The sequence below is a fragment of the Chiloscyllium plagiosum genome, unplaced genomic scaffold (genome assembly GCF_037043375.1).
Source record: "Chiloscyllium plagiosum isolate Xiang-an unplaced genomic scaffold, Cpla_swu_hap1 HiC_scaffold_16, whole genome shotgun sequence".
Taxonomy (NCBI): domain Eukaryota; kingdom Metazoa; phylum Chordata; class Chondrichthyes; order Orectolobiformes; family Hemiscylliidae; genus Chiloscyllium; species Chiloscyllium plagiosum.
This window is the reverse complement of record NW_028270154.1, coordinates 31,195,164-31,221,755: the sequence shown is the minus strand read 5'-3', so window position 1 is coordinate 31,221,755 and position 26,592 is coordinate 31,195,164. Positions and strand designations below refer to the sequence as shown.

The 26,592-nt window shown below is 41.8% G+C and overlaps 1 protein-coding gene across 1 annotated transcript in view; it reads right to left on the bottom strand.

Annotated features, from left to right (window-relative positions):
• LOC122556567 (organic cation/carnitine transporter 2-like) overlaps positions 1–26,592 on the bottom strand; it is a 67,877-nt gene that overhangs the window by 20,398 nt on the left and 20,887 nt on the right. Inside the window, exons 4-8 of the mRNA XM_043703380.2 lie at positions 25,913–26,084; positions 13,897–14,023; positions 11,389–11,486; positions 6,756–6,970; positions 2,735–2,917 (exon numbers count right to left, since the gene is read on the bottom strand). Of these exons, the coding sequence (XP_043559315.2) occupies positions 2,735–2,917; positions 6,756–6,970; positions 11,389–11,486; positions 13,897–14,023; positions 25,913–26,084 (795 nt within the window). The remainder of the gene's footprint in view (positions 1–2,734; positions 2,918–6,755; positions 6,971–11,388; positions 11,487–13,896; positions 14,024–25,912; positions 26,085–26,592) is intronic.

Genomic DNA, 26,592 nt, shown 5'->3' with positions numbered 1-26,592 from the left:
TGAAGGATTAAGTCATCAGTCATTAACAGTAACAAGAATGTTTGTTTAGCTCGGCATTCACTGCGATCTTGAAGTTTTTTGCATTTTTGAAATGAAGAGACTTCTTTCTCTCCATCAAACTATCTCTCTATTGAATCAGCTTGGACAAGACGTTTCCAAATCTTCAGCAATCTTTCATTTTCAGCCTCCAGGGCTTGATTATGCTATTTTCAGCCAAGAGCTTGACTTACATACAATAGTCTCACTGAGGGAGCTAGACTGTCAATTCATAAGATCTGAGCTTTTCAATTTGTTCCTCTGTTCAACTTTAATCTTGGTGAAGGCATGCTGTGTCTCTATCAACTCAATAATCATGTCTTGTAAGCTTTATTTGAAAAAAACCTTTTGCGTGTTTTGGGCTCGATGGTGGGTTTCACTTATAGCTATGGTCTCTGCAGATCAACAACTTCTGAATGTTGCATATTAATCTGATCCAATTTGCACTTTAAGGTCTCTTTCTTCCTGACTAACTTCTTATTCTTTAAAATTGTTGTACTTCTTCTTGATGGTCCTTGCCTTAAGATAATAGCTTTTCTCCAAGCATTTCCAATTCCTATTGATTTTCTCTCTACACGGTTACAATATTTGTTGCTTAAATTAGTTTCTGTCTTTGTAGGTGTGACTCATCCATCCCAACTGAAGCTCCAATGGTCTTGAATTTATTTTGAAGCTCCAGACCTCTTCCTTTCATGATTGAAGATGCTTTTTTAACTCCATAATTTTTGTTATCTCAGATTCTAGGCCAAATATTTAGACTGTAGATATTTCTCAAACTGCGCTTGGTTTAATTTCTGATTCAAATGGTGCAAGATCATTTTCTTGCTTCTTAGCTGTGATCTGAATATATATTTAAACTCACAACCACTTACATTTCAAAGGACAAGGGCAGCAGATGGAAACACCACTACCTGCAAGTTCCCCTCCAAGGCATTCACCATCCTGACATGGAAATTCATCGCTGTTTCTTCAGTGTCACTGGGTCATTCCCTCTCTAAGGGCACTGTGGGTCTACCAATAGCACACTACTGCAACAGTTTAAAAAGGCAGCCTTTGAAGGGCAAATAGGGATGGGCATCAAATGCTGGCCCAGCCAGCAATACCCACACAAAAAAATAATAAATTGAGATGAACTGAATGGACTTGAGACAGTTGTACTGAGATGGGATATGCACATAGTGTGCCATGATGCCAAAGAGATGGCGTGGGTGGAGTAGCTGGAAAACATCAGAACCTGCAGCAATCATGTCTGAGAGCCCTGGAGTGATTCTATGTGCTTCAGGCAAGTAATGGTCTATCATTGGGTCTTCTACCGCTTTTAGGGAAGAGAAGCCTTCTCCAAGAGTTCCTGGCCAATTGGAGAGCTGGCAGTTCTTCAGGCCCAGGACCAGTAACAGTGGAGCAGGAGTTGGTCAGGTTCACTGAGGCAAGTGAGGCAGACGGAAAGGGGTGAAATTGTTCCTGAGGGACGTGGAGAGCAGTTGCCATTTTCTCTGACAGTCACAAAGAGGCTTATCCTCCCATCCCCCTTGCTCAAACCCAGAACATCGAAACAGGCTACTAGAGCTTACCTGACATTAACCTAATGTGGCAGAGGTATCTAATCACTCTACACCATCCCCTGCAACCCCTCCCCCAACAATGCCATGCTTATTCAATATACTCAGTGGGAGACAGATCCATTAAGAGGCCCTTACTCTGCCACTTAAGGCCTCACTGGTCAATGCATAAGCAGGAAAACTCTATTCAACCTTACACACCCCGAATGAATTGCAGAGTATGGAGAAGATAAGGGCACTCCTTCCTACTTGAGTCTCAATTCTGCAGTGATCCCCACCTCCAGCCTGCATCAGAGAGAAATTGTTCAATTATTGAATTCCACCCAATGAATCAACGAGCATATGTAGTTGCAGCCAGGTTGGAGGTAAATGATTACATACTGCCTACAGAGCAATATCATTGACAAATTCTTCTGCTGAGAATTCAGATGAGGGGAGGGCTGATGGGCATGCACAGACAGGTTTTGAGGGCTTTGGCAGACTTAGCACAAGAACTGTTTTCACTGCAAAGGAACACAAAGAAGTCGAGCTGTACCTGGGCACAGACATCAGTGCATTGCTTGGAGCACATTCTTTCCAGTTTGGAAGTGATGGCTAACACAGGACAGCACCTTGGATAGAGCTATGATGCAGCATTCAATAGTCAATGTCTCCGCTTCCAATACAGCCTGAGCATTTGCCACTCAGCATCTCAGTGCTATAGGGGAAGCTCAGACTCTGGTTATGAGATCTGTGCTTATTGTCATGCAAACCCCATGTGCCATTGGAGGCTCAGACTGCTACCAAGGAAGACAAGGATTTCAGTGTACAAAGGGGCTTGCTCACTGTTATAGCAGTTTCAGTTCCGACATATTATTTGGATAGCTTAGGTTTTGCCACAATGGATTGTTCATAGTTCTGTGATGTATAATCCCCTATTCTCTCTCAGAATTCTACCAGTGGATTTCATCACATCAATGCCAGTTCATCAAAGTCCTTGCTATTGCTGTCAGCCAGCTAACCCAAACTGTTGCCATACCTGACATGGTTACATTGAATGAAACTACGTTAGTGATATGAATGGTGTGGATTTGGGAATCACCATTGCTTAGGCCATCTATGTATTCTCATTTCATACAGAATGTAGACTGACAACTTACCAAGATAAAAAATGTAAGGTGAACAGATGGAACCCACCCTAGAGAACATGGAGCTCACTCCAACACTAAGGTTTCTTATCGTGGTTGGATACAACTCCACAGTGTAAACATAAAGAATGGCGAAGGCAATCGTGGTGCAAAATTTGCCAATCATCACCAGTGCTGTGGAAAATGCTGAGAGATCTGGAAAAAAATATACACAAATATAATTTAATAGAAGGTGCACTGGTTTACAAGACAACTATCTGTATGATCTTGAAGGGTTTAGAGAGGCAATACCATAATGTGAAGCAAAATCAGAAATTGATGGAGACACTCAGCAGGTCTGGCAGCTTCTGAGGAGACAGACAGAGAGAGAGAGAGAGACAGAAAAACAGAGTTAATATTTTAAGTCCAGTGACCCAGAGGCCTTGGTATTTGAAAAAATAATCACCAATTGGAAGGGAAAGAGATGGGCATTGGGCAACTGGTTGCCAATGTGAATAGAGAGTTTGTGAGCATTCGAGAGCTAAAGAACATTACAGATTTATCAAAAGCTGAGGCTTCACATGTTTTAATTTTAAGGATGAGACTTTTAGTCTGAACAAAAGGGCTGAGGTAGGAACCAAGACAGATGATGCTAAGGAGGTGGAATGAACCATATCTATAAGATGAGTATGAACACACTAGTTCTCCTTGTGACTCTGACTGATGGAATTTGGAAATGGATTTAGGACCCAGCTGCACATTCAAGGACTTTGGAGTGCAGAGGGAGGTTAGAGGTAGACAGTAGGTTGCAAGGATAAGGTGTCCACATTTTGATTTTGAGGAAGATGGTGATGACAGCAAATGTAAAAGAGAGAGAACAATTTACAATTCATGTAACAGAATCGGGGTAATGTCGCGTGACCAGAATATTGAGTGGAATTAGATCAAGGTAACTGGAGCTGGAATTCATGGATAAGATGAGGTCAGAGGGGGCATGAGAGGAGATGCAGAGACACTAAAGAAAGGTACAATTTCAGGGAGAGCATGTCAGACCATCAAATAAAGATTGGCCAGGCAGGTCACTAGAAAGAAGGCTCCCGAGAGAGATAGCTGATCAGATTGTCAAGAAACTTGTGAATTCCTTACACACTGCTGGAGGTGGAAATAAATCAAAACTGTTGATTCTTCTCTGAAGATTTCAGTGTCTATTATCATGTGGGATTCCTTAAGTTCTGAAGGATATAATGCCCCATCACCAACATCTGTGGAGCAGAGGTCAGGAGGCAGGGTGTTAACAATGTTACTCACTGCACCCATTCTCTGTGCTTGAAGGGAGGGGAGGGGCTTATTAGCTGTATAGTAACACTCCAAAACACAGAGTGCAAATTCACGCCCAAAGCACCCAGGAGCATTCAATCAAATGAGCATCTTGTGTGGAATAGGCAGAGTTTCTGAGGAGGTGCTCCTCCAATCACAGACTGGTTCTCTCTGTGCTTGCTGCTGCTAGGTTCATTAGCAAATCCATCAGCAGCCAACATGGAATAGAAGCAGCTTGTGATTGGAGGAGCAGAGAGAGAGAGGAGAGGGAGAAATTGTGAGGGAGACTATAGGGGTCAGTAGCAAAGAAAGAGAGAGAACAAAAGGCTGCAGGAGTTGAGTGTAAGAGACAGAGGCAGGGACAGGTATGAGAAATTGGTAGGAAAGACAAACATGGGGCAGGCTCCAGGGACTGGGATGTGGGGAGACGCAGGAGTTGGGGGAAGATAGAAAGACAGAGGGTTACCCTGGAGTTGGAGGAGGAAGTCAAAACAATTGTGGAGGCTGCAGGTAGGGGAGAGAGATGGGCTTCAAGGAAGTGAGAGAGGGAAACTGCAACATAGGGACAAGGCCCATGAATGAATGTAAACAGTGTCAATCACGGGGCCCATTCTCTGAGGTTGAGGGGAGGGGCGGGAAGGGGTCTATCGTCACATATATCTTGGAAGATGTAGTAAAAAGTCACTACTAACCGGTGGTATTTGGAGGTACAAAAGGATAAAAAAAAACTTAAATACAGTTCATCTTCATTGGCTGGAGTCCTAAACACAGTTCCAGGACCTATGCAAGGTCTCTGCAAGGTTCATTGGCTGGACTTACCACAGCCAGGAATCCCCACTCCACCATCACTGCAGCAGATGTCTCACTGCCAATTCCAGGAATCCATGCATCAGGCCTACGAAGCCAGGAGTTCCCACTCCAGTCACCCCTGACACCACTCTGGCCTCCCTGCAATATCAGGGAAGATGAAGAAAAGAAGAAAAAGGAAAAAAAAAAGGAGAGAGAACAAAAGGATTTGGCCGACCTGGAGTGGGCAGGCCTATTGTGCCAGAGTCGACATCTTGAATAGTTGAATGAGGCTGCAAAAGAGAAAGAAGAGGAAGCTGCAAGGTGGAGAAGGGAGGTTAGAAGGCGTGGGAAAGCTGCAATGGATGGAGGAGAGGCATGCAGGTTGCAGAAGAAAGTGAACTACTTCAAACTATTTTAAACAATATAATTTTCAACAAACTAAGCCAGGAAAACTGTATATCAGTAGGTAATACATATTTTTTAAATTAATGTGAAATATTGAGCTTAAGGCTACATGTGCTCAGAAGCTACTACACAGCTGAGAACTGTAATGGATTCTGTTATAATGAGTACTGCATCAATCATTAAATTTAAGTCTGAGATGGAGATCGGAAATGCAGTAAAACTGATAGTCTCTTCCTGGTTAAAATGTTCCAGCTTTGTGCATAGGTGATCAAAATGGATTACTTGTTACCTCTCCTGTTTGTTGAAGATCTATTTGGGGTGTTGGCTTTTTTTGTGTAGAAGTGTGTCAGATATCTTGAATAGAAACTTTTGTTGCTAACTTCTGCCTGTTGTCTCATGCCAATTTAAAATCTATAGGGGCCAAGAAATTATTGCTTTCCTTGTAAGTTACAGGTTTAATGTTAATGGAGTAGAAATATTTACTGAGGAAGATGGTTCATTGCCACAGTTAAAGGATACAAAGACGGTAAGAAAAATGAGAAGGAATACAAAGACTCGTCACGTTCACATTGAATGTTGATAATGAACAATGGTAAAATCAGTTTCTCTATCATGGCAGAATGAAAATCTGATTGGTAGGAACTAAGAATGCATGAGAAACAGGCATTAGTATAGGAGGCCATGGCAAATTGAAATCTTTGGGGGAGGAAAGAGAAGTTGAGAATAAGACAGAAGTTTAATGGTGGGTAATGGAGATCTAAAAGGAAAGAGCTAATGGAGATCTAAAAGGAAATAGGAACAGTGTTAATTGAGAAAGATCCAATTACTGTGACAGTTATTATGGAAATGAATTTGGGTGGTCAGCATCTGAGCAATTAAAGCTGAATTATGATATGTGAGGGTTCTCAGCAGTTGAATTCCAACAAATGTCTACCACATCTTGTGGAAATACCTGTATTTGCACATTGTCACTCTAAAAATTAATGAAGATCACAACACATTGACAACAGATGATGCATCTGATATGAATCAACAGCATGTGGTTGGAGGAATGACATGTTACAGGGTTATAGGGATGCAGCAGCAAGTGAATACTAGACTGATTTGTTACTGATCATAATGTATGTCATACTCTAACAGTCTGTTGTCTCCAGATTGGAAAAACATAAATGTTCCATATTATGACAATACACTTCGGTTAAAAAAAAGGATTTTTTTTATCATTTGTTTGGAACAGAAATGAAAAGTTGGTTTGTCAATTCATCTCTTCTTCTGCCAGTTATGATGTTAAGTAATGTATGAAGTACATAAAACTGGCTTGATTAGTCAACCATCAACTTTCTTCCCTCACTGTTCTTCTCCCAGCATCTCATTTTTCAAGTGCAGCTGAAATTAGTTTGTGGAACAGCACACTAATGTCTGAGGGATTACACTGCTTATATATAAATATATCTATATATATTTCAGTTTATCATAAAATGTTGCTTTGAAATATTTATCAAGACTTTTTTTGTTCCTTATAACTGTGTTGTAAAAAAATTACTTGAAGACATGAGGCGAATGAAGAAAAGGACAACTCCACCAAGAAAAAGTGATCCCGAAAGGCTGAACCTTCGGGAAGATCTCTGGAGAAAAAGCCAAGCAGTCACATAGGCTGGAACTTCGACTACAGCAGAGATGAAACAGTTCAAATAGTCATCACCATGGAGATTTGGTGTGCTCAAAGACAGAGCAAAGTATCCAGCTGAAGTAAACATCCTGCAAAATAAAATGGAGAATCTTCTTGTAAAATGACTTTTTTAAACTTGCCTCCCTGAACTCTCCTCTTCCATTACAGTTTTGCTCAGATTTTCTTACTCTCTCATTTGTTCTTCCTGTTCAACCTATTTTTCCTCCAAGGGTCAGGCAGTATATTTGCTCTCTAGAGTCTATGGGAATGTCAAGAACGAGAAGCTGATCAGAAACATTCTCTGAAGGCAACTTGTATTCTAAATTTACCTCCTTTGTCCCAGAGAAACTGCAGCATGCGTATTGGAGATTGTTTAGAAAATCAAACATTGCACACAAAGCTGTATGAATGGTCCCATTCTGACTTTTTTCCTTCCATTTTTCTAAGAAATAGCATATTGGCTACCAATGATCCACCCAGCTCCTGAGAGGCTGAGCAAGTGAGTTCTTCTCTTTCCTACTCTCAGTGCCACTGATTAGAGAAAGAACTGTTCAAGGGTCACAGCTCAGAAGGCAGCTATTTGAACTATCATATCCCTGAAGAAGCAATTCACCGAGTGTCACTCATCCTCCTTGTCCACATAACCATGCACATTTTTCCTTTCCAGGTAATGATCCAATTCCCTCTTGAATGCTTCAGTTGAACTTTTATCCACCCTCTAGCACATTCCCAGGTTGCACAGTTGAGATCCCAATTATTCACTGTGTGCAAAAGATATTGTCCATCCAGCCATTGCTTCTTTTGTCAATTGTATCACTTCTCACTTATATTCATTAAAAGTTTTCCATTGTATAGGAATATGAATCAATTAATTGCTTGAAAGTCCTGAAATTGAACACTGCTAAAAAGAAACTCAAAGTCAAAATTTTGTTTTCTATGGCATAGGACAGATGAATTAACACTAAAGTAGCTTTGTCATTATGAAGGCCAGGGAAAATAATTAGGGGCATAAGAGTGTGAGGGTCAGGAGGATGGATGCTGGGGCACAGGGTGGTGCAGGAGGTATGAAGGGACATGCAGAGTAGTTGATATAAATAGATCAGCATAAAGGTATTAGAGGCTGTGGAGGGATAGGTATAGTTTCATATGTTGACACAGGGGTTCTGAGGCACAATGGTAATTTGATAGAAGAGCATAGACTGGTGCAGGGATTATGAAAAGTGGGGGGGGGGGGGGGGGAAGAGCCATTTTGGGGACGCAGTCAGCATAGTGAATATGTGGGACCATGGCAGATGGATGGATGGACATATTATGGCAACAAGAGTATGAGGAGCCATGAGGAATGGGTTTCTGGGCATACAGTGGTTATTAAGAACTTGGGGCATGGATGAAGTATTGATAATGAGGCAGTAGGAGTAGGCAGTTGTTTTCTGGTTTATTCTTCATTTTAAAATTTTGCATATAGTGCCAGACTCCTCAGGTAAGCTATCTGCCCTGACCAGCTCAGGAACTAGGTAGTCTCTTAGACAATTCCTGGTCACCAAAGCAGCCTGCTCCATTATGGCAAAAATAGGAAGTTTGGGAAGCTATGTTTAACAATCAGTGCCGCAAAAATAGTAATTCTCCAGACCCTACACCCTGCCACTGTATGAAAAGTGGAACTAAAAGAGCCTAAAAGTATTTATGAAAGATGTAAAGGCTTTTGTGGGGACACAGAAGAATTTATTAAAGTGATTCTAGAAATAAGGGACTATTGTCACATTGATAGACAAGATGGCGGAGCTTTAGAATAGAATAGAATAGAAAAGTAATCTGTTGTTATGTGCAGTTTTACAATAAAAAGTGAGAAGTTTTATATGTTGCCATATTACAGTGCCTAAATTAATGACAGAAGTCATGAATAATAAGAAAACAACTTAAAAATTCATCACAGTTCAATGAATGACTAGATTAGATTAGATTCCCTACAGTGTGGAAACAGGCCCTTCGGCCTAACCAGTCCACACCGACCCTCCGAAGAGTAACCCACCCAGACAAATTTCCCCCTAACTAATGCACCTAACACGATGGACAATTCAGTATGGCCAATTCGCCTGACCCACACATCTTTGGACTGTGGGAGGAAACCGGAGCACCCAGAGAAAACCCACGCAGACACGGGGAGAATGTGCAAACTCCACACAGACAGTTGCCCAAGGCTGGAATTGAACCTGGGACCTTGGTGCTGTGAGGCAGCAGTGCTAACCACTGAGCCACCTTGCTGCCCTGGGCTCCTGGGTTTGGGGTGCACTGGGAAAACAGACCGAGCTGAGAAGGTTAAGAGGACATTTGTGAGGGCTTCTTAAATCATGATGAGTTTAGATATTGTAAGTAAAGGGGAACTACTTTCGATAGCTGGAGGAACAATAATCAGAGTGCAATGACTGAAAGCCAAAGAACCAGAGTTGGCATGCGACATACAGTTTCAGTGCAACAAACGATGGTGTTTTCGGATGCAATGCCTGATAATCTTCAAAAAGGAATTGGATAAATACCTGAAGTAGAAAAGTTAAAAAGGCATTGGGAAAATGCAGAGGAATGGGAACTGGATTGTTCTTCAAAAGGACTTTGAACAAAGAACTATTCAGTATAGGAACAGGCCCTTCAGCCCTCCAAACCTGCACCAATACATTTTGCACTCCATACTAAAATTGTCTTCACTTGCAGGATCCATATCCCTCTAGTCCTTTCTTGTTCATGTATTCGTCCAGGTGCTTCTTGAATCCTGCTATTATGTTTGCTTCCACCACCTCTGCTGGAAACGCCTTCCTGGAACACACCACCATTTGTGTGAAAAACCTGCTTCACACATCTTTTTTAAACTTCACCCATACACCTTGAACCTGTGAACCTTAGTAATTGACCCTCAATGCTAGGAAAAAGCCTCATACTTTCCACTCTATCCGTGCCATTCACAATCTTATAAATTTCTATCAGGTTGCTCCTCAACTCCTGTGTTCCAGTGAAAACAAACCCAGTCGAACCAATCTATCTGGCCAAAGAGGATACAAAGATGTCTGTCAATGCTCCAGCGATTTGGTCTCTTGCCTCCCTCAATATTCTGTGATCCATCCTGTCAGGACCCAGGGATTCATCAGCCTTAATACTTTTTAAGATGCACAATACCTCTTACTTTTTAATAGCAACTTAGCTTAGAAACTCGACACTCCCTTCACTGAGATCATTCTCCACCAATTCCTTCTTTTTGTTGAATACTGAGACAAAGTATTCATTTAGGAACTCACCTACGTCTTCTGGCTCCACATATAGATTCCCTCATTTGTCCTTGAGTGGGCCAACTCTTTCCATGGCTACCCTCTTGCTCTTTTTATATATGTATAAAGAGCTTTGGGATTCTCCTTAATTCTGTTTACTAATGACGTTTCATGACCCCTTTTAGCCTTTCTAATTCCTTCTTTAATTTCTTTCCTACTTTCCTTATATAATTAAACGGCTTCATCAGTTCTCATCCTCCTAGACCTTACATATACTTCTTTTTTCTTTTTGACCAAGGTCATAACATCTCTAGTCATCCAAGGTTCATGTAACTTGCTATACCTATCTTGCATTCTTGCAGGAATGTGCTGCTCCTGAACCCTTATCAACCTATCCAATATAGATTTACCCTCAAACAGCTCCCTCCAATTAGCATTCTGCAGTTCCTGCCCAATATTGTGGTAGTTTGCCTTCCCTAATTTAATACCTTCACCCAAGGACTGCTGTCATCCCTATCCATCAGTACTTTAAACCTCACAGTATTATGGTCACTACTCCTGAAGTGCTCCCCCACTGAAACTTCACCTGGCCGGCTGATTTCCCAAAACCAACTCCAGTATAACCCCTTCCCTGGTTGGTCAAGAAACCCTCCTGAATGGTCTTTACAAATTTTGCCCCATTCAAGTCCCTAATGCGAAGTGGGTCCCAGTCAATATTGGGGACGTTAAAATTGCCTACACAGCTCTGCTGTTTTTACATCTTTACAAATTCTATCCACATATTCTCTCCTCTCTCTGCCACTGGCTGTTGGGGAGCCTGTAGTATATGATAAAGAAAAGGTTCACAGCAATTTTTCATTTTTATATTATCATCTAAATAAAGTATAGAGTTTGAGTTAAATGTTGGGTCACAATTACTCGTCTTTTAGATTTATGTTGAAATCTATACACAGCTACCCAATGGCTTTGTGCATAAATATAACATCTAGTCCAATATTAAAATGTATTAATGATAAAGGACTCATGACTTTATGTCAAGCAATACAATGCATAAAAGTTCAGGGATTCTTTGTTTCCATGACAGTTTAACAGCAGAAATAGGGCCCATTGTATCAGGCAAATCTCATCCAGCTCATTATTTCTTCGGTTCTTTTACCTGTTATGGTATTATGAATGCTGGAGTAATTTTAACTCATTGGATCAAATGGCCTACTTCAGTGCTGTTTTAGTCTATGATTCAGTTAAATACTTACCATACTACAATGTTTATGACACCAATGGCTTGCATATTCCGGTTTCTAAACATGTCAATAACCGAATAATGTTTTTTTTCATGTCTCATAACTTCAAGCTGGAAATAAGGAGGATTCAGTATTAGTCCCTATTAGAAACTACCAATATGACTTTCTGATATTATCAGGTTATTCAAGATGTGATGATCCAGAAAAATCATTTGAAAACAGTGCAGATTAAGTTATTACATTTCCCTCCCATGTGACTTATTACGTTGAATCTGCAGTACCTGTAACAAATAGAAAGGAGGATCTCTGGATAAACATAATAAAGCACCCTTTTATTGATGCAGAGAATGTCATGGTTCATCATATTGTCTCAATCTTCAAAGATGACCACTGCTGCAGTCACTGCAGTATGTTTTTGGATTTTGTGAATTAGGACAATGCATACTATAATAATCTGTATATAACATTGCTGTTTTCTTTGGAGCATCAGAAGCTGAGGGGTGACCTATAAAATCATGAGGGGCATGGATAGGGTAAATAGACAGGATCTTTTCCCTGGATGGGGAAGTCCAGAACTAGAGGGCATAGTTTAGGATGAGAGGGGAAAGATTTAAAAGGGAATTAAGGGGCAACTTTTTCATGCAGAAGGTGGTGCGTGTATGGAATGAGTTGCCGGGGAAGTGGCGGAGGCTGGTACAATTACAAACATTTAAGAGGCATCTGGATGGATATATGAATAGGAAGGATTTGGAGGGTTATGGGTCAAGTGCTAGCAAATGGGACTAGATTAATTTAGGATATCTGGTCGGTATGGACAAATTGGACTGAAGGGTCTGTTTCCATGCTGTACAACTCTATGACTCCAAGATTCTATTTCAAATACAAATCACAATAATGTTATACATTATAGTTTACTCTTAAAACTTGTTCAGAGTTGAGCAGTTGGAGAGTGCATATTTTACCCACAAAAAGTTCTTTTTTTACTAATATGTTTTCATTAAAGATGGCAGGACAGATTGACTGAGCTGTCAACAAAGCATGAAAGCTTTACTGATCAGGACATAGAGAGTAAGAGTAAGAAGTTCAGTTGAATTTGGATAAGACACTAGTTTGGCCTCAGCTGGTGTATTGCAACTCGTCTGACCATTGGATTTTAGGAAGGAAGTCAAGACATTGCAAAAAGTGCAGAAGAGATTTCAGAGAAGAAGAATTTTTGTTGTTAAGATATATCAAGAAGCTGGAACTGCTCTCTATGGAGAAGAGAAGGCTGAGAGGAGACCTAAAGAAGGAAAGCTTGCAAAGACTTTAATTGACAACCCATTAGTAAATGGGTCATCGAGCATGCTGAAGGAATGGATCTCATTTAAATAGGTGGCAGGGTGGCCCAGTCCGTCAGGGACCTGGGTTTGATTCTAGCCTTGGGCGATTGTCTGTGTGAAGTTTACATGTTCTTGTCATGTCTGCATGGATTTCCTCCCACAATCAAAAGATGTGCAGTTTAGGTGAATTGGCCATGCTAAATTGCCCATGGTGTTCTGTGATGTGTAGGTTAGGTCCTTTACTTAGGGGTGATAATAGGGTAGGGGAATGGGTCTGGATGGGTTACTCTTCACAGGGTCAGTGTGGACTTGTTGGGTGGAAGGGCCTGTTTCCACACTATAGGGATTCTATTTCACTTCAAAGGTAAAGTTGAGTGTATGGTGGATTCATTATCTGTGTATCTAACATTTTACTAGCACCTGCAGATTCATTTGGTGAGGCAAGAGTAAACATACTTTGCCTTGATGATTTTCATGGTGTACATTTGACTAATATAATGACTACTCTGTAAAAAGAAAATTGCAAATATTAAAGTGGGAGGAAAACATAATGTAAACAGTGAATCTAATCATTGTGTGAGAGTCTGGGGACACTTCAATGTAGACATGTCTCTATGAACTAATGGAACAGTGGCCTCATGCCTAAATACTACTAAATTAAGTAAAGACTCCAAAGTGACTCAGTAAAGTTATCCAGTTGGGTGTTAAGATAGAAGATCCAGTCTCAGAACTCGGCTGAATTAGTTACAGTTGGGACAAGATAATCAGCAGCCATGAGATAAAGGTTGTGAAATGGCTCAATGAGTGAATGTGGAATGTACTGTGGTAATGAGCCAAGCAAATCATGCTTGATGGCTTGTTTGTGCAGTTGGTAGTAACAAAATTGTTCCGATACCCCAGGGAACTGAAAACAAATCAGCAAATCTTCCTACTTGCTGAGCCCTAAATAATCTATTAGGCAAAGGAAGAATGAGTCTCTGAGGCCTGTAAGACAATTCATGATATCACTATCTGGACTCCCATACAAAAAAAAGTCACTTGCATGAGGAAGTTACTAACACTTCTCTTTCCCTACCACAGGAAGAGATGACTCAGAAGATGCCATGGACAATGGATCATAACATGGTAGTGAGTCTTCAGAACAGAAAGGCAATTAGAATAACTGGGTATAAAACAGCAAGAAATAAAGGTATGGCACTACCTTAAGATCATTAATGAGCATCACGGGTGGATTGACACCATTTTTCTTTGCAGCATATCGGAGTATTGCTTCAGCCTCTTGTATCCTCCCCTTTGAAATCAGCCAGCGTGGAGATTTGGGAATAAACCTGGGATCAAAGTATTTTATTTAAATACCTCGATATGACATATGGTGCAAAGAGATCTAAAAGATTTCAGCTTTGTCTGCATCTACAGTTTTTAATGAAGATTGTGTGGAAATAAATATCGCGGATCAGAATTGTTTATTTCTGACACAGTAAGCTGGGTTTTCACTCCCTTCATGTAAACCTTTGGTTAGCTATCAGTATTCGGCATTTAATTCAGCCAACGGATAACACTCATCATATTGATAAAACATCTGTCTAATCGATTTTAAAATAATTTCCTGAGGAAAATGGACATCACATCTATCGAGAGGAGAATCACAAGATTGTTTGTTTTCAAAATCAACAGACTGAAACACCATAAGGATTGAGACCCATCTCAGAATATTTGATGAAGTATACATGATCAGAAACTTTAATTGAAATGATCCAAGGCATTTTCAGACAGAATGCATCTTTGGCACTCTCTGCTGGAATGTAACTGGACTGCATACCTCCTTTCTGAATGAATGGTAAAGATAGGAGTCACACTAATATGCCATGATTTAATGTAGCAATATGGATGCCACCCACCTGTTTGAGAAGTGGTGGGAACCCTGTGTTGTATCTCTTCAGGAAGCCTGGCACATTGTTGTTCCCAACAGGCACTTAGCTCCCATCTGATTTAGCCCTGAACAGGCCAGAATTCCCAATTCAACAACTGCCATCCAATCAGAGCCTGGCAGCTCTCCAGTATGGGGCTTCATCAACAGAATGGTTGCAATTGCTAGTGCCACGCTGGGGACTACAGCAAGATCAGCAGGTAGAGCTGAATATGGGCAGGATATGCATTGTGAGGGTAAGTGGGAGGAAAGGGAAGGGGTTATGAAGTAAAGGTAAGGAGGGACTTTATCCAGGGCTCCCCTTCCCTCAATGGAGCAAAGTGACCCCTTAAATCAGGGACTGGCTCCCTTGTTGCCCACTGGTCTTTTTCCTCGTTTCCCCTCCCCTCTTACCCCAGTTCCAACCCACCAGCTCAGACCATCCTCATGACCTGTCGCACCTGTCAATCTTCCTTCCCACCTATCCACTCCACCCTCCTCTCTGACCTATAACCTTCACCCTCACCTCCATCCACCTGTTGCATTTTCAGCTACCTTCTCCCCAGCCCCACCCATCTCCCATTTATCTCTCCACCCCCCGAGGCTCTTGGCCTCATTCCTGATGATGATCTTTTGCCTGAAACGTTGATTTTCCTGCTCCTTGGATACTGTGCTTTTCCAGCACTACTCTAATCTTGACTCTAATCTTCAGCATCTGCAGTACCCACTTTTGCCCACTGTTAAAGATAACAGAATTAGCTGGGCAGCACATGAATCTGTCATCTGCCGTTGTTTAAATACTAATGGTGATGTGATGCAGCACATAATTAGCCTTAAGTAATCAGTTAAGCAACTCAATTGGCTTCTAGCTGAGAACATTGTCCACAAGTCTTCTGATCTGGAGATGAATGGAGGTAAGTAGGAGGGTGACAAGATTTCTATCCCATGCACTTCTCACCCAAATACATGGCAACCCCTTCCAAGAAGGCATGAGAGGCAGAAAGGCAAGTGCTCATTTACCTTCTTAACCTCTGGCCCTACACAGTAATGCATTTTCCATAAGTCTAAAATATCTCTCTTTACTCTCTCTACTGAAATGCATCATCTTGCACTTCTCCATATTAATTCCATTTTCCGTTTTTCTGTCCATTCTGCATGTCTATGTCCTGCTACACCTCTAAGTTTGATATCATCAACAAATTTTGAAATTTCACTCTCCAATATGAAAGTCATTTAGGTTGTCCTAGAATTGATCTTTGCTAAATACCACAGTCTGTCAACGTCTAGTTTAAACAAAAAAACACTTAACAATATGCAACTCCTTCTTTTGAAGTCAATTTTTCAATGAAGTTGACTCTGAACCTCCCATTCCATTAGCCAAATTTTGTTATCCAAACTTCAATCAAACATCATCTCAGAATTCACTTAAGCAACACTCTATTCCCTTCATTAATCTTTGCTGTTTGTTCAGCAGGAAATTCATTTCGGTTAGAAAAGCATGACAAGTCTTTTATAAATCTGCACTCATTGCCCTTGATGTACTCAAACCTCGTCAAGAGCTGGCTGATTTTTGTTCCATGATATTGTTTCAAAAGGTTACCCATCACTGATGTTAAACTGACTAACCCATAGCTATTAAGAAAGTCCCTAAAGCAATTATTACATAATGATTTTAAATTTGAAAGCTTCTCAGACTTTGGCACTGTCTAGAATCTCAAGAAGATTGGGAAGCTATGTTGAGCCCTTCCAGTAGATCCACACAGTTGCTTTATCAGGTCACCTACCCATTGTAAAATCTACTTAATTTTCAAACATCAATTTCAATCTGGTAAAATTAGGCAAGTATTATAAAGGACTGGATGTAGGTTTGCTCCCTGAGCTGAAATGTTCGTTTTCCCACGTTTCATCACCATGCTCGGTAACATCATCAGCGAGCCTCCGGTGAAGCACTGGTGTTCTCTCCCATTTTCTATTTATGTGTCTTGGTCTCTTAGGGTGGATGATATCATTTCTGGTTCATTTTCTCAGAGGGTGTTAGATGGGGTCCAAATAAATATGTTTATTGATGGAATTCCGGTTAGAATGCCATGCTTCTAGGAATTCCTGTGCATATCTGTGTTTAGCCTGTCCTAGGGTGGATGAGTTGTTCCAGTCAAAGTGATGTCCTTCTTTGTCTGTATGTAAGGATACTAGTGATAGTGGGTCATATCTTTTTGTGGCTTGTTGATGCTCATGTATCCTGGTGGCTAGTTTTCTGCCTGTTTGTCCAATGTAGTGTTTGTTCTTGCATGGTATTTTGTAAATTACATTTGTTTTGCTGGTTGTTTGTACAGGGTCTTTTAGGTTCGTTAGCTGCTGTTTAAGTGTGTTGGTAGGTTTGTGGGCTACCATGATGCCAAAGGGTCTGAGTAGTCTGGAAGTCATTTCAGAGATGTCTTTGATGTAAGGTAATGTGGCTAGAGTTTCTGGACGGGTTGCGTCTGCTTGTTTGGTTTGTTATTGAGAAATTGGCAGAAAACTAGACACCAGGATACATGAACATCAATGAGCCAAGAAAAGTCATGACCTGCTATAATTAGTATCCTTCCATACAGACAAAGAAGGACACCACTTCGACTCGGCCAACATATCCATCCTAGGACAGCTAAACAGAGATACACACAGGAATTCCTAGAAGCATGGCATTCTGACTGGAACTCCGTCAATACATACATTGATTTGAACTCCATCTACCATCCTCTGAGAAAAAGAACTGGGCATGATATCACCAACCCTAACAAACCAAGACACATAAATAGAAAGCGGGACAAAAACAAGCTTTTCACCGGAGACTCACTGATGATGTTACCTAGTGTGATGATGAAACATCTGAACCTTCCAGCTCAAGGAGCAAACTTATACCCAGAACCTCAATCTGAGCTACAAATCTTCTCAAAAATTGCTATAAACGACTGGGTATGGGTTCCATTCCATTACCTCAGCAGTGGGAGTTGAGAGAGTGTGGGCCAGGGGCCAGCAGTGAAAGTAGGTTTGAATATTAAATACTTACCTCATCAATCAGCAGAGTGAAGGCTGTACAGGAGTGGAAAGTGGACACAGGGACTACTGGGTAAGTGAACTAATATATTCAGGCAGTGGTATGTTGCTTCGTGGGTGCCAGGGTCAGGGATGTCTTGGATCGAGTCTATAGGAGCTCGAGCAGCCAGACGTCGTGGTATACATCGGTACCAAGGACAGAGCTAGGAAAAGGGATGAGGACCCGAAAAGTGAATAGAGGGAGTTAGGTTGGAAGCTTAAAGGCAGGATGAGCAGTGTAGTAATCCCAGGATTGCTACCAGTGCCATGGGGTAGTGAGGCTAGGAACAGAGAGCGAGTGCAGCTGAACACATGGCTGCAGAGCTGGTGTAGGACAGAGGGCCTCAGATATCTGGATCATTGGGATACTTTCTGGGCAAAGTGGGACCTGTACAAGGAGGGGGAGCGTGGTTGCACCTGAACTGGAGGGGTACCAAGATCTTGGGCAGCAGATTTGCTAGACCTCTTCAGGAGGGGTTAAACTAGCTGGCAGGAGGATGGGAACAGGCTTTGAGGAAGGATAAACAGTTTATATAGCCAAGTTGAAGTCAGTGTGATGGGTTGAAGTGTGTCTATTTTAACACAAGAAGTGTCAGGAATAAGGGTGATGAAATTAGATCGTGGATCAGTACTTGGGGCTACGTTGAGGGCATTATGGAGACTTGGATATCGCAGGGGCAGGAATGGTTGTTGGATGTTCCAGGGTTTAGATGTTTCAAAAGGAATGTGGAGGGAGGTAAAAGAAGTGGGGGAGTAGCATTGCTAATCAGGGATAATATATTGGCTGCAGAAATGGAGGCTGTTGAGAAGGGTTTTGTCTACTGAGTCATTATGGGTGGAAGTCAAATACAGGAAAGGAACAGTCACTGTTTTGGGAATTTTCTACAAACCCACCAATAGCAACAGACACATGGAGGAACAGACTGGGAGGCACAGTTTGGAAAGATGCAGAAGTAACAGGGTTGTTATCATATTATGCTCCATTTTTACAGAGTGGCACGGAGAGAAGCGAGAGCTGCCGGGAAGGGTTAGTTTTCCCACTCAAAAAGGGACTTACCTCGGGAGTTGGGCCTCCATTTTTACAGAGCAGCGAGGAGGGAGGGCGAGAGAAGTGAGGGCTGCCGAGAAGGGAGAGCGCGAGAACCGTTTTTAAAGGAGCAGCAGAGTAAGAGGTCACAGGGAAGAGCAGAGGCTGCTGGGTATATATTTAGGTAGCAGCTGAATCCTAAGACACTACACGTGTAGTGTCTCCCACCCGCCCTCCTCCTGCAACCAGAAAAAAGGACTGTCGTGCGTTGTTAGGTAAGGCGTTTCAATTGATATTTCTTGAGTATTGTGTGATTAATTAAGTTTACTGTTAGTTGGTCAATTGAATAAGACTATAGAGAAGTACTAGAAATTATTCAACTCATAAATTTGTATAAATTAATTAAATAAGTAGAGATGGCTGGATAGGTGATGTGCTGCAGCTGTATGATGTGGGTGCTGGCTGGTCCCATTGTGAACTGCAGTGACCACATCTGCAGCAAGTGTTCTTTGCTGGAAGAACTCTGGATCAGAATTGATCTGAAATCTGAGCTTTATATAGGAGCACATTCAGGAGGGGGAGAGTTACCTGGACGCTTTGTTTCAGGAGACAGTCACACCCGGTAGATTAAATAATTCAAATTCAGTCAGTGATCAGGGACAACAGGGTGTGACTGTAAATGAGGCAGATGGGGGATTCTGAGTTCAGGAGTGGAGGAGCCTCAGCTCTTGACCTTGTCCAACAGGTTTGAGATTTTTGCTCCCTGTATGGATGAGGGAAAGGGCTGTGGACATGATGAGCCAGCTGACCACGGCACCATGGTGCAGAAGGCCATTCAAGAGGGGGGAGCAAAAAGGCAAATAGTTGTTATAGGGGATTCTATAATTAGGGGGACAGATAGTATCCTTTGCAAGCTGAATGAGGAGTCCTGGATGATGTGTTACCTGCCAGGTGCTAGGGTGCAGGACATCTCCAACCGGCTTGAAAGGATATTGGAGTGAGAGGGAGAAGATCCAGTTTCTGTGATCCACGTTGGCACTAACAACATAGACAAGGCTAGGAAGGAGGACCTGTTTGAGGAGTATGAAGCACTAGGAAGGAAATTGAAGAACAGGTCCTCGAGGGTCATAATCTCTGGATTACCTCCCGAGCCACATGCTAATTGGGCATAAGGATAAGAAAATTAGGGAAGTAAACACCTGGCTAAGAGATTGGTGTGGGAAATTTCATGGAACATTGGCATGAGTTTTGGAACCGGGGGATCTGTACCGATGGGACCGTCTCCACCTGAACTGATCTGGAACCAGCGTTCTCGCGAAAAGGATAAATAGGGTGATCACTAGGACTTTAAACTTGTGAGTCAGGGGAAGGGAAAGGGAAAGCAACAGTGCAGCAGGATAGCATGTGTGCAGGGTTTAAATTCAAGGCAGACTAGGAATGAAGCAAAAAGGAAGGATAACTTAGGACATATTACTAGAGATGTAAATCATGTGGTTAAGAAAATTAGCATTAAGGCACTTTACCTGAATGCTCGTAGTATTCATAACAAAGTAGATGAATTAACAGCACAAATCATCGTGAATGATTAAGATGTGATAGGCATCACAGAGACATGGTTGCAGGGGCTTCAGGACTGGCAGTTAAACATCCAAGCATTTACAACTTATTGAAAAGACAGGGAGGTGGGCAGAGGGGGTGAGGTTGCCTTGTTGGTTCAGAATGAAATTAAATCTGTGGCACTGAATTACATAGGGTCAGATGATGTGGAGTCTGTGTGGGTGGAGTTGAGGAACCACAAAAGCAAAATAATCATCACGGGAATTATGTACGGACCTCCCAACAGTGATCAGGACCAGGGGCACAAGATGTAGTGGGAAATAGATAGGGCATGTCAGAAAGGCAAGGTCATGGTGATCATGGGAGACTTCAATATGCAGGTGGACTAGGTGAATAATGTTGTTGGAGGATCCAAAGAAAGGGAATTAATGGAATGCTTACAGGATGGCTTTTTGGAACAGCTTGTGAAGGAGCCCACAAGGGAGCAGGCTATTCTGGACTTATTGCTATATAATGAGCCAGACTTTATAAAAGATCTTAAAGTCAGGGAACACTTAGGAGGCAGCAATCATAATATAGTAGAGTTCAGTCTGCAGTTTGAAATAGAGAAGACAAAATTGGATGTAATGGTGTTACAGTTAAATCAAGGTAATTAAAGGGTATGAGAGAGGAACTGATGAAAATCGAATGGAAGCAGAGCCTAGTGGGGAAGACAGTAGAGCAATAATGGCAGGAGCTTCTGGGTGTAATTGAGGACACAGTACAGAGGTTCATCCCAAAGAAAAGAAATATTCTCTGGTTGGGGTGAGGGGGAGGGGAAATTAGACAGCCATGGCTGACAAAGGAAGTCAGGAAATGCATCAAAGAAAAAGAGGCGGCCTATAAAGTAACCAAGAGCACTGGGAAATCAGAAGATTGGGAAGGCTACAAAGACAACATAGGATAACAAAGAGAGAAATAAGGAAGAAGAGGATCAAATATGAAGGTAGGCTAGCCAGTAATATTAGAAATGATAGTAAAAGTTTCTTTCAATATATAAGAAACAAACGAGAGACAAAAGTAGACAGTGGGCGCTCCAAATTGATGCAGGAAGGCTAATAAGGAAATAAGGATAAGGAAATAGCTGAAGAGCTTAATAAGTACTTTGCATCAGTCTTCACAGTGAAAAACATGAGTAATACCCCAACAATTAAGGAAATTCAGGGGTAGAGTTGAGTATGGTAGCCATTACAAAAGAGAAAGTGCTAGAAAAGCTAAAAGGTCTAAAAAATTATCAAATCTCCTGGCCCCAATGGGCTACATCCTAGAGTTCTGAGGGAGGTGGCTGAGGAAATAGCGGAGGTGTTGGTTGTGATCTTTCAAAAGTCAGTGGAGTCAGGGAAAGTCCCAGATGATTGGAAAATCACTGTTGTAACCCCCTTGTTCAAGAAAGGATCAAGACAAAAGATGGAAAATTATAGGCCAATTAGCCTAACCCTGTTTGTTGGTAAAATTCTAGAATCTATCGTTAGGGATGGGATTTCTAAATCCTTGGAAGTGCAGGGTCGGATTAGAACAAGTCAGCATGGATTTAGTAAGGGGAGGTAATGCCTGACAAATCTGTTAGAATTCTTTGAAGAAGTAACAAGTAGGTTAGACCAGGGAAACCCAATGGATGTTATCTATCGAGACTTTCAAAAGGCCTTTGATAAGGTGTCTCATGGGAGGCTGCTGAGTAAGGTGCGGGCCCATAGTGTTCGAGGTGAGCTACTGGCATAGATTGAGGATTGGCTGTCTGACAGAAGGCAGAGAGTTGGGATAAAAGGTTCTTTTTTGGAATGGCAGTCAGTGACAAGTGGTTTCCCGCAGGGTTCAGTGTTGGTGCGGCAGCGGTTCACTTTACATATTAACAATCTGGATGAAGGGACTGGGGGCATTCTGGCGAAGGTCGCCAATGATACAAAGTTAGGTAGTTATGAGGAGGTGGGGAGACTGCAGAGAGATTTAGATTGTATAGGCGAGAGGTCCAAGAAATAGCCGATGAAATTCAATGTGAACAAATGTGAGATCTCGGACTTTGGAAAAAAGAATACAAGCATGGACTATTTTCTAAATGATGAGGAAATTCATAAAGCCAAAGTACAAAGGGATCTGGGAGTGCTAGTTCAGGATTCTCCAAAGGTTAACTTGTGGTTGAGTCCGTGATTAAGAAAGTGAATGTAATGTTGTCATTTATCTCAAGAGGGTTGAAATGTAAAAGCAGTGATGTGCGACTGAGACTTTACAAAGCTCTAGTTAGGTCCCATTTAGAATACTGTGTCCAGTTTTGGGCCCCACATCTCAGGAAGGACATACTGGCACTGAAGCATGTCCAGGGGAGATTCACACAGATGATCCCTGGAATGGTAGGTCTAACATATGCTGAATGGCTGAGAATCCTGGGTTTGTATTCATTAGAGTTTAGAAGGTTGAGGGGAGATCTAACAGAAACTTAGAAGATTATGGATGGCTTAGAAAGGGTGGACGCTGGGAATTTGTTTCTGTTAGGCAGGGAGATTAGGACCTATGGGCACAGCCTTAGAAATAAAGGGGGTCAATTTAGAACAGAAATGAGGAGACATTTCTTCAGCCAGAGAATGGTGGGCCTGTGGAATTCATTGCCACGGACTGCAGTGGAGGCCGGAATGTTAAATGTCTTCGCAGCAGAGATTGATAAATCCTTGGTCTCACAAGGAATTAAGGGGTAAGTGGTGTTGAAATGCCCATCAGTCATGACTAAATGACAGAGTGGACTCGGTGGGTTGAATGGTCTTACTTCCATTCTTTTGTCTTATGGTCTTATGGTGACTTCAACTTCCCTAATATCGATTGGAACCTCCTTAGTGCAAATAGTTTGGATGAAGTAGAGTTTGACCGGTGTGTCCAGGAAGAATTCCTGACTCAATACGGAGATAGGCTGACCAGAAGGGAGTCCACATTGGATTTGATGCTTGGCAATGAACCAGGTAAGGTGTCAGATCTCTTGATGAGAGGGCATTTCAGTGTTAATGAACATGACTCCTTGACTTTTACTATAGTCATGGTGATGGCTTGGAGCAGATGGTATGGGAAAGTATTTAATTTGGAGGGGGAATTACAATGCTATTGGCAGGAACTGTGGAGTATAAATTGGGTGCAGATATTCTCAGGGAAATGCATGACAGAAATGTGGATATTGTTAGGGAGCTCTTGCTGCGAGTGTTGGATAGATTTGTTCCACTGAGGCAAGGAAGGGATGGTAGAGTGATGGAACCTTGGATGACAAGAGATGTGGAACGTCTTTGAGGAGAAAGAAGCTTACTTAAGGTTTGGGAAACAATGATCAGACAGGGCTCTAGACGGTCAGAAGGTAGCCAGGAAGGAACTGAAGAATGGACTTAGAAGAGCTAGAAGGAGGCAATATAAAGCCTTGATGGGTAGGATTATGGAAAGGCCCAAGGTATTTTACAATTATGTGAGGAACAAGAATGAGAGTTGGGCTTATCAGGGATAGTGGAGGGAACTTCTGCCTGGAGTCGGAGGAGGTAGGGGAGGTCCTTAATGAATACTTTGCTTCAGTATTCACTAGTGAGAGTAACTGTGATGTTTGTGAGGAAAATGTGAAACAGGCTGATATGCTCGAACAGGTTGATGTTAAAAAAGAGGATGTGCTTGAAACTTTGAAAAACATGAGGATAGATAAGTCCCCTCAGCCAGAGGGGATATACCCAAGGTTACTACGGGAAGTGAGTGAAGAGATTGCTGCACCTTTGGTGATGATCTTTGCATCTTTACTGTCCACTGGAGTAGTACCAGATGATTGGAGAGTGGCAAATGTTATTCCCTTGTTCAAAAAAGCGAATAGTGATAATCCTGGGAATTATAGACTAGTCTTAGCTTTGTGGTGGGTAAATTATTGGATAGAATTCTGAGATACAGGATTTATCATTATGTGGAAAACCATAGCTTGATTAGAGATAGTCAGCATGGATTGGAGGGGCAAGTCATACCTCACAAGCCATACTGAATTCTTCAAGGATGTGACAAAACACATTGTTGCAGGTAGAGCAGTGGATGTAGTGCACATGGATTTTAACAAGGCGTTTGATAAGGTTCTGCATGGTAGGCTCATTCAGAAAATAAGGAGGCATAGGATACAGGGAAATTTGGCTGTCTGGATACAGAATTGGCTGGCCCATAGAAGACAGGGAGTGGTAATTGATGGAACGTATTCAGGCTGGAGCTCGGTGATCAGTGGCGTTCTGCAGGGATTTGTGCTTGAACCTCTGTTCTTGGTGATTTTTATAAATGAGTTGGATGAGGAAGCGGAAGGGCGGGTTAGTAAATTTTCCAATGACATGAAGGTTGCTGGAGTTATGGATAGTATGGAGGGCAATGGATAGTATGGAGGGTATAGGTTGCAATGGGACATTAATAGGATGCAGAGCTGGCCTGAGAGGTGGCAGATGGAAAGTGTGAAGAGATTCATTTTGGAAGGTCAAATTGAATGCGGAATTCAGGGTTCTTGGCAGCGTGGAGGAACGACGGATCTTGGGATCCACATCCATAGATCCCTGAAAGTTACCAACCAAGTTGGTAAGGGTTGTTAAGAAGACGCATAGTGTGTTGGCATTCATTAGCAGGGGGATTGAGTTTAAGAGCTGTGAGGTTATGCTGCAGCTCTATAAAACCCTGGTTAGACCACACTTGGAATATTGTTTTCAGTTCTGGTCACCTCATTATGGGAACGATGTGGAAACTTTAGAGAAGGTGCAGTGGAGATTTACCACGATATTGCCTTGACTGGAGGGCCGATCTTATGAAGAAAGATTGAGAGAGCTGGGGCTTTTCTCATTGGAGCGAAGAAGGATGAGATGTGACGTGATAGAGCTGTACAAGATGATGAGAGGCATAGCTAGAGTGGATAGCCAGAGATATTTTTCCCCAGGGCAGAAATGGCTATCACAAGGGGGCATAATTTTAAGGTAATTGGAGGAAGGTTTCGGGAAAATGTCAAAATTAGGTTCTTTACACAGAGAGTGGTGGGTGCGTGGAATGCACTGCCAGCAGTGCTGTACAGTCAGATACATTAGGGACATTTAAGCAAATCTTGGATATGCATATGGATGATAGTAAAATGTAGGGTATGTAGGTTAATTTGATCTTAAAGGTCGGCACAACATCAAGGGCTGAAGGGCCTATACGGTCCTTTACTATTCTGTGTTCTATTTCCTCTGTGGTCAAGATGAAAATTGCTGCCATTGAATGCTCAGCCTCCCATCACAGTTAAGGAGAAAAAGCATAGAAGCAGGAGTAGGCCATTTCACCCTTCAAGTCTGCGCTGTGTGATCATGTCTGATGATCCAATTCAGTAGTCTGTTCTTGCTTTTCCTCCCTATTCTTTCATTCCTTTAGCCCCAAGGGCTATATCCAACTTTTCCTTGAAACATAACATCCTTACTTATATCCAACTCTATTGTGAAGTTTACAACATTAATTACTACATTTCTTTAAGATACTGTTCATGCTAATAAGCCATGCACACTCCTTTCCAAGAAGCACTCATCTTATTGGATAGAATCATTGACATAATTAGAAGCAATAAATGTCTTCACATTGGTGATTATAAAAGGTAAGGCTCCAAGTCCTACTTACCACCATAAAGGGATATACACTAGGCCACTGAGAGACAGTGTGAAAAGCAATATCCGCCAGCTTCTTAGGAAATATGCAATCAAAGGCAGGATCATATAGCCAACTGCATAAAAAATGGAAATTCCTACTGTACCGAATATAACCCGAATGTTTTTCCTCAAATGTTCTGATCCTGTGAAGTGAGAATAATCAGATCAAGCACAACATCATTATCTGAATGTATATATTATATATATGTATACATATATACACACAAAATAAGATCAGATAGAGACCAACCAGCCCGTCAAGCCTGCCCCACCATTTAATAAAGGCTTGGCTGATTGTTTTTGTATTTTGAATTCCACATTTCCAGTTATTTTTGGTAACCTCTGATTCCATTTCCTCTTAAGAATCTATTCTCCTCTGTCTTAAAAATATTCAATGAGCCTACTCACACCACCTTCTGAGACTAAGAGTTCCAACAACACACAACACTCTGTGAGAAAATCAGTTCTCCTCATTTCTGTCATAAAAGGAGACCCCTAATTTTGAAACAGTTCCCTAATCCGGAGTTCATCCACAAGAGGAAACATAAATTCCATGTACACCGTGTCATGATAATTCAGTTTCTTATACACCTCTCACATCACCCTTTACTCTTCTAAAACCCGAATGGATATAAGCCCTGCCAGTCCAAC